Genomic DNA, 8,697 nt, shown 5'->3' with positions numbered 1-8,697 from the left:
ATCTCTGCCAAGTGTTTAGAAAGGTGTGTGGGCTGGGTAGTGGAGACACACACTTAATCCCAGCACTGGGGAGGTAGAGTAGAGGTAGGCAGAGGTCTGTGAGTTCAAGGCCAGCCTGGTCTACATAGTGGGTTACTGGACAACCAAGGATACACAGAGGATCCCTGTCTCAGAAAACAAAACAAGACAAACAAAACAATAAAGAAGAAAGATGCATAGATCTAGGGGTGTAGAACACACTGGACACTCAGTAAAGAGTAGAGTCCTTCTAGGCTGTGGAGAAGAGTCTCCTGATTGTCCCTGGACTTGGAAAGGGCACCAGTTGATGACACCCCATTCCAAGCATACCCTTGCCTATGCCCAACTCCTCTCTGTCATGAGCTCTGCCCCTGGGGCTGGAAAGGTTTGGATTAGTCCAGGGGAGAAGGTCCCGTGAGTCTGGGCTACTCTGGACTCCCTCACCTGGGGAAATGGATGCCATGAGTTAGTTCCTTGGGCTTGGGAGCATGGGTGGGGAGTTCCTATCTCGTCTTGCCTGTCTTTTCTTCCCATCCAGCTTCTCAGTATGCCCCCACACAGTCCAGAAATGAGCACAGGGACACTCAATTTTGTGATAGCATCTTTATTCGGGTGCAGCTGCCTGGAGGTCAAATATGCCAGCCCTGTGTCCCCATTGCTTTGTCTGGATCCAGCTATGCTGGGAGGGGGTTACTACTCCGATGATGCCTGAGTACGGATGGGGTGGGCTGAGTGGGTAGGTATCTGGAGTGGGCTTAAGACACTCAGGGTCCTTTCAGCCACAGCCGGTACAGGCAACATTCATACACAGCTCACATTCGTCGGTGGAGATGGCCCCTGTGGAGGAAGAAGGTAGGTTAGTTGAAATCGGACCCTAGGGGCCAGTGGTCACAGATGCTGTTAGCCAGGAGCTGCTGGGGAAAGGGTCTGATATCTTCCTTACAGAAACCAGGAAGCTCTGGACTCAGAGTGAGGGGGGTCAGATTCCTCTCTCATGTGCTGTCCTTCCTGGCAGGGGCTCGTAAAGTACTTCCTCTCCTGGTCAGAGGTTTCTTATCTGCTGCATGGGCTGAGCAACCTGACCCGAGTGCTGTAGGAAGGGCCCTGGGCCAAAGGCTCAGGCCTGCCCAGAGCAGAGACACAGACGCCTGCGACTGCAGCAGCTGCCCAGCTCTTCTGCACCTTTCTGATGTCAGCTCAGCTGTCCTCCCCAGGAAGCCATTCCAAGCTGATCTCACCAGATGGATCAGATGGAATCACGTTTGTGGCTTCTGAGACTCCCTCCCCACATTTGTGAGGTCTTTGAAGGACTTCTCAGGGCTGTGGGATTATTTTCTACCTGACTCCATATGCCTAAACTGGGACAGTTCTGTGGAGGGCAGGGCCGTGACCCTCCAGCCCCCGGAGGCCCTCCTGACCTCCCCCCCGTCCATAGCCACTGGGCTGCTTAACAAAAATAACTGACGGTGGAGGGGTGTGATAGGACACGCAGAAGGGCAGGAAGATTCAGGGGACAGTGTGCTTACTCAAGGCCTTGAAGATGCTGGCAGCTTCCTGGGAGGCACAGACAGGCTGGAGGTCCAGGGGCAAGGCAGGGTCATGGCACACAGCAGGTAGGAGGCTACTGGTGTTTGGTTGGGACTCGGACGCCTGCTGCTTCTCCAGCTCACTGAGCTTCTTCACCGATTCCAGCTGCACTCGGAAGCCATTATACTGCAGAGAAGGGAGGGGTGAGAAGTCGTCAGGCACTGACTAGGAGCAGGCAGTGCCATGAGACAGGTCATCAAAATCCCATGGGTCCTCCAGGATATTCTCGGTGCTCACGGAGAGTTTAAGCCACACTGGGAAAGCAGTTTATGGGGCAGAAAGTGGAGGTTAGCTTGCGATCTGCCGCCAACAGCTTTAGGTGCCTTCTGTCATAGGCTGTTCACAGAAGGAGCACTGTAGGTCAGCCCATAGCATTAGACACAGGAAGACCCTTGCAGCTCCTGTCTTTGCTTCCGTCTAGCTATCTGTCTCTTCCCCATGTGAGCTGACCTTCCCCTGTGGGAACCTAGCACCAGACAGGCAGACCAGCTAACAGGTCCTTTCTCAGCACTGGTCTGGTGACTCTTGGTGATCCCGATCCTCTCAAGCCCTCCTAGACCCTTTTATTCTCCTCCTGGGAACCTTGCCAGATACAGATGCCAAACTACAGTTACACAAGTTTAGCAAGACCAGCAGCATCCTGCCACACCGTAGCCAGGCCCGATTCTGTGCCCCACCCATATTATAGTCCCTGGAAGGACACTGAAGTTCAAGTTCCCCTTTTCTGGCCTTTGCTCTGCCTGGAATGTGTTCACCCGGGCCTTGCACTGTGCATCCTTCAGTGAGCACAAAAATCCCTGCCAGGGGAACCCTCCTGGTGACTTACTCCTATGGGTTAGCTCAGGGGAGAGAACCCAAGAGGGGTCTCCTTCCCTCTCTGCCCCTCTAGGGCTGACCCTCGTCTCCTTCTATACTGGGGCTGTGCTGACTTCAAGGGCTAGCAGAGCTGAGAAACCAGGTTTCTCTCATCTATCACTGTTGCTGTGGACACTCCTGCAGCCTCCACATAGCAGGTGTCTCAGTCTAGCCTGGCTGCTGGACTGAACCCCGGTCCTTCAGGCAAAAGGTAGGCTGGCTGGGGTCTCACCTTGATGTAGACGGACTGCACACTCTGCAGCAGCAGCAGCAGGACCACGGCAGCCCGCAGGTCGCTCCCCGACATGACCCTGCCTCTCATCTCACGTCTCTGGGTTCCCGCTGCCTCCACTGTCCACCTGGCTGCCTCCTGCCTCCTGGCCAGCAGCCCCTTATAGGCCAGGGTCCAGAGCTCTGGTCACTTATTAACTGTATCACTGGGGTGGGGTTGGCAGAAGCCTGGCTCTTTGACAAATTCAGGGTTGGTTCCCGGGAAGGGGGTGGGGGTGATGATGATGATGGGGGATCCAGATGTGTGGGAACATGGTCTGCCAAGGTCTTGTCATGAACAGGATTCTGTGGGAAGACCTTCGGCCACTTTCCATTCTGTCCTCCACACCTGGGAGGAGGGGAAAGTGACGACGAGTCAGGAATGCACCACCAGGTGAAGTGATTTGCCCCAGGTCAAAGTGACTCCAGCCACATCTTTAGCCCAGGTCAGCCCCTGGTTCTTTGAGTGAACGGTGCATGCAGATGGCTCAGAGCAAGGTGGACACCCAAGGATGACATCAGGGCTTTCCAGTACTAACTTCACCCAAGTCCCACATCTTGTTCCGAACCCAGAGCTACCTGTGGAAAGACCAGCCTTCAACCAGTCCTTGCCCAGCCCTCTGCCTGCCAGTTCCCGTTTGTACCCCAGTATCCTGGCTTGTGACCCATATCTGTACCCATGTCTTAGGAGCCAGAAGATCAACGTGGTGTAAAAGAGGGGACTCAGATATCATAGAAAGTGACAGGGGCTCAGGGCCAGCTCTGGAGCAGCTGCTGCGTGTGTCTGGGGAGTCGCATCATGTCTCACCGAGGTTTCCTTTACTCTCCCACCACACAAGCCTATCAGAAGCCACCCACAAAGGTGACTGTGGGCATGATGGGCTCAGCCCCTTGAGTTTATCTGCATTCCCTGGGTGAGTCATGTATAACAGATCCTTTAATCTCACAGACCACCTCTCCAATGGGCGAAGGTCAGGTCAGAGACGAAAGGGTGAAGGCTCTGGGGCGCTATCACCGTGGCCAAGCCCAGCAACTCTAAACAGTGGTCCTGCAGGGGCAGCGCTGGGCCAGGAACAGACTGATACGTGGCAAGTACCCCAGCCTGAGTTGAATCCACCACAGCCTGCCTGGGCACCTACCGTCTCTCAGATTTGGTGGCTAAATGGACATTATCATGTGCTCCTACAGACCAGTCCTGTTCATGCATTTTTGATACACTTCATCCTGCAAAACACCTAGCCTTCACCTTATCTTGCACTGAAACAGATAAAAGGCTCAAGTGAACTTTGGAGTTTCTTATGTCTTGCTTTGAATCTAGACTTCGGCCTTTATTCTGGAGTCTTTGGAGTCTCACATTCTCTTCTCCACAAGATGCTAACAACTGTCAGATAACAGTAGCTCAAATGCCTGATTATGAGCAACACAAGGCATGACAAGGCACTCTGCCCATGCTCCCTCTGGGCGGGGGGGTAGGAGGAACGGACGGGCCGGTGTTCTATCCAGAACCCCTACCTGTGCTCGGCCTGTGTGGCTATAGGAAAAGAAGCATGAGCCTTGGAGGTAGGGAGACCCAGGCTTGCACCCAGACTCTGGCAGCTACACACCACGTGACCTTGCTTACCCTTGATGAGTCTCAGTTTTCTCACCACTGAAGTCAAGAACACTATGAAGAACTTAACCATGCTCATGAAAACTATCAGCCATTGTCCTGGAGAGCCTGTCCCCAGATAGATAATTCCAGCACATGCCAGGGACACCTGCAACAGAAGATGGCCTCCCCACCTGTTCTCTCCCATGCAGACCTCGCAGACAGGCCCTGTCTCTAAACCCGAGGTGGTGACAGTTGTGACCCCCAGCCTTGGCAGACTGGACTCAGTGCCACCCTATCCAAAGCACTGGGTTCTCCCCGCCGTGTCTCCTCACATAATCTATACAACCTGAGGTTTCAGCTGCCGATTTGTAGAGAAATGACTGGTCCACCGTGTTGGAAATTGTCATGAGCCTGCTTGACTGCCACTCTTTCTTTGGGACAAGCTCAGGCCCCTGCCCCTATATCAAGGGACAGGAGTCGGTCTTCAGAGTTTGAAGGCCCTGTGGTGGAGCTCGCCTTCCTTTCTCCAGCCACTGGCTCCTCCAGCTGGGGCTCAGCACACCACCGTCATCCCCTGGGAGTGAATCATGACTTCCTCTTCTGCCTGACAACACTCAAACTTTCCAACCTCCTCTCCTAATATCTTCATGAATGACCCACCATCCATCAAAGCCAACTTGGCCATAGATGCAAATCCTCACTGCCACTCTGACCAGCTCATTTACGTCACCTGGAGTCATTGGGACACTTCTGTCTTTATGGACCTGGGAAGCCACTGCCATAGCAGCCTGTGGAAGCTCACACGGATGAGGATGGGGGACAGTTTGCCTCTGTAGGTTTAGCTGCTCCTTTCCCCACATTGATTTCCTGCTTGGTACCCACTTTTGTGGCACCCCATTTTCCCCAAAGAGCATTTCTTAGAGTTTGTTGTCTGCTTGGCTGTGGGCCTATGGACTTTCCAGGTTTTCTGACATCCCTGTCCCCATCTGGTGAGTTTCCTAGGCCCTAATATTAGAACTCACCAGGGCCCCCAGACTCGTCCTTGGGCCTCTATCCTCTTCCTACAGCTACCTACTTTGGTAGTGTCATCCAGCTTCAAGGAATTCCATGGCCCCAGTTTCTGGGGTTGTCTACCTAACCGTCCACCCCCTCTCAGCAATCTATCTACCTCCTCAGCCTCTCTTGTCACCGTTGATGATATTACCAGGTGCCCAAGCGGTCAGGTCAAAACTTAAGGAGTTGTCCTTGACACTTCTTGCTCATTTGCCAAGTTCGATGCTTTCACAGGTTCAACTGTATTGACTTTCAGCATATTCTTAGCTTTCAGCCAATCAGGCCTCACCTCCCTGCTAAGAACGAAAGGTCAAAGCTGTTATCCTTGGTTTCATGAAGTTTTGTAACAGCAGTGTTAGGCAGAGGTCTCCAGAGAAGCAGTATCCACAAGATCTAGTCACCAATCTGTCTGTCAATCAACCACCAATCTATTCATCTGTTTTCCATCTAGATTTACTTTGAGGAACTGGGTCATGTGATTATCAAGACTGCCGGGTCTGAACTGGGTAGGGCAGGTTGACAGGTTGATAATTCAGCTAAGAGCCGTGGCAGACTGTAGGAGTTCTTATCATTTTATGCTGCCTTTTTGTCTGTTTTAAATACAGGCTGGATTTTTTCACACTGGGGTGTGACAGTTGCTAATTTTACTCACTTTTGCCCAGTTCCTCAATGTGATTGATTGACATCATGTCTGTCCTCATCACTGGTTCCATTTCCTGGCTGCTGTGAAGAGTGCAGCTACAAAAGTGGGTGTGCGTGGATCTCTGTGGTGTATTGCCAGAGAGTCCCTTTGAGAATACAGTGATGCAGCTGGGTCACATGGTAGATCCAGTTTCTGTGTTTTTGAAGAACCTGCAGTGATTTCCATAGCTGCAGTTCACACTCACATGAGAGCAGTGGAGGAGACTTCCTCCTTCCCTGCAGCCTTGCCAGTATTCTCTGTCATTTCTTTTCTTGATCATAGTCACTCCGATTAGGGTGAGAGAGGTTCTCCAAGCAGTTCAGATTTGCGTTTCCTTGAGGCTAATGATGTTGAACATGTCTTCAAATATTTATTGGCCATTTGTTTTTGAGAAATGTCTGTTCAGCAATATGATCATCTATTGATATGGAGGATTTTTAAATTTATTTTGGTGTGTGTGTTTGTGTGTGTGTGTGTGCGAGCACGCGCATGTGCGCATTTTGAGACAGGGTCTCACTATGCAGTCTTGTCTAGCTTGGAACTCACAATTAGACCAGGTCTCAAACTCATAGAGCTCTATCTGCCTCCCCTCCATGCGCCACCACACCTGATAGTGTTTAATTTTTACAATTATGTGTTTCCCCTGGATGTTAATGCCTGTGTGATGAGCAGATAGCTTCTCTACCATGTGTAGTCTGTCTCTCCACTCTGGCTGTTGCCTGTGCAGAAGCTTCTTTGTTTCATAAATTAAACCTGTTCAATTTCAACCCCATTTGCCAGTCGATAGGATTATTTCATGTGTTGTTGGAGTCCCAGAGCTGCCCCTATTACTCTGCATGCCTGAATTATTTGCTTGTAGCGTCTATTATCTATCTATCTATCTATCTATCTATCTATCTATCTATCTATCTTCATCATCTGTTTATTTCTCTTTACATCCATCTACGCTGCATCTTCCCATTGTAATGAAAGCTTTTAGAATTTGTAATTTGCTTGTTTATGTTTTTCCAAAACAATACCTGGCACACGATCTGTGCTCAGCAAATACTTAAGGTACCGAATGAATAAACACATACAACTCAAACATCGATCCCACCCATGAGTGTGTGTTTAGCCCTGGGAGTTCCTCACCTTCCAGAAGCCACAGTCACCCATGCAGCTCCTTCCTGGCACATGGTGGCTGTTCAGTAACTGTTATTGTTTTCATACTTGTAAAACAATTCCCAGAAACCGACCCTTTCTGTGCCCTATGCATCGAATTCTTGGGGTTTCTCAAGAATTTAATTTCCCAGTGGCAGCATCAGCATAAGAGGCATGACAAACACCTGGATCGAAAGCCACGATGCAGAACCAGTGACCACCTGGGCAGGCGAGGCGGGGAAGGGTGAGAAGCCAAGCTTCTAGAAGCTAGGCTTTGAAGCCAGAGTCCATGGGATTTCCTGTGCGCCTGGGCATGAAGGCCGGCGGAAGGAGCATGGCACAAAGCTAAGGTCTTCCCTAGTTAAAAACGGAATGCTGCCCTTGACAAGGATGAGAAGCAGGGATTAACAGGGCAGATTGGGGAGTACATTTGGTCTTGACACTGTCAATTCTGAGACACCTGCCAGACATACGAGTGGAGATAGAAATGTCACCAGGGTGTGTCTGCTGCCTGGAGTCCCGAACCTAGATCAAAGAGAGCACTGGCTGGAGAGGAGAGTGTCCAAGGCATTGGAGCAGGGGATGGAGGAGAGAAGAACAGCGTAAGTGGTTTAGGAAGGAGGGTGTGCTGGCTGGGGCAAAGGTCGTAGTTGACACTAGGAAAGTGATGACTGAGAAGTCCTGGGTTTGATAACGGAGATTCACTGCTGACCTTAGAAGATGGATTCTGAGGACAGCAGGCAGGAAAGCCTGATATAATGTGGGTAAGAAAAAACTGGCAGAAATAGGGGTGTTTTTAGAGTCTTTAAACCAAAGGGTAAAGCAGACAGGGGTGGCATGTGGGTCCAACACCCAAACGGAGCTGCCCTGGAAGACCCTGTAGAGAGTTGTAGAAATCACAGTGTAGCAGATTTTCCTGCATAAATGTGGGTGCACACACACACACACACACACACACACACACACTCGAATACATACACACCTTCTAGGTTTATTTATTTATATCCTCTACAGGTTCAAGGTCCTTATCCCAGTAGGGGAGGATGGGCTGGGTACAGAGCAACCACAGGAAGTGGGTCAAGGCTGCCCCCTTGTGATGAACATGGAACACTGCAGTAGAATGACTGAGTTCTGTGGAAAGCTGGCTCTGTCTTGGTGTCCTACCCCCTCAACAGGGCGGCCTTTTCTAGTGCTGCCCCTTTAAGGTGCTGAGTCAGAAAACGTGTGAGATTGTTTGGGGGATGTCCCTGCTGGTGCCTTGAGGTGGTAGACGCTGAGGTGAGCAAAGCCGGGCCACGGAGAAAGCAGAGACCGGGCTCAGGGCACTGGCTTGATGCTGAAATCGGGTAGCCAAGGGCAGTGTAGGTAGAAGGAGAACCTCACTGAAGGATGACATGCCTCCTCTAGAGCCCAGATTTGCCCAATGAGAATTGCCTTGTTGGGGTGACAAGGGCCTCTGACAGCATCTCAGTGTCTCTGGTTTCCTCCCCTGTGACAGTTG

General features: G+C 51.1%; 1 protein-coding gene across 1 annotated transcript; it reads right to left on the bottom strand.

Moving 5' to 3' along the window:
* Positions 1 to 606: 606 nt before the first annotated feature.
* On the bottom strand, positions 607 to 2,847 carry Guca2b (guanylate cyclase activator 2B). The gene is made up of 3 exons (XM_005083923.4): positions 2,693 to 2,847; positions 1,545 to 1,731; positions 607 to 855 (listed from the first exon to the last, which is right to left on the bottom strand). Exons 1-3 carry the CDS (start codon positions 2,780 to 2,782, stop codon positions 794 to 796), a joined length of 339 nt encoding a protein of 112 aa, XP_005083980.2. The 5' UTR covers positions 2,783 to 2,847; the 3' UTR covers positions 607 to 793.
* Between the last annotated feature and the right edge of the window lie 5,850 nt (positions 2,848 to 8,697).

The sequence above is a fragment of the Mesocricetus auratus genome, unplaced genomic scaffold (assembly GCF_017639785.1).
Source record: "Mesocricetus auratus isolate SY011 unplaced genomic scaffold, BCM_Maur_2.0 Super-Scaffold_100014, whole genome shotgun sequence".
NCBI classification, from domain to species: domain Eukaryota; kingdom Metazoa; phylum Chordata; class Mammalia; order Rodentia; family Cricetidae; genus Mesocricetus; species Mesocricetus auratus.
This window is presented reverse-complemented; position numbering and strand designations above follow the sequence as displayed.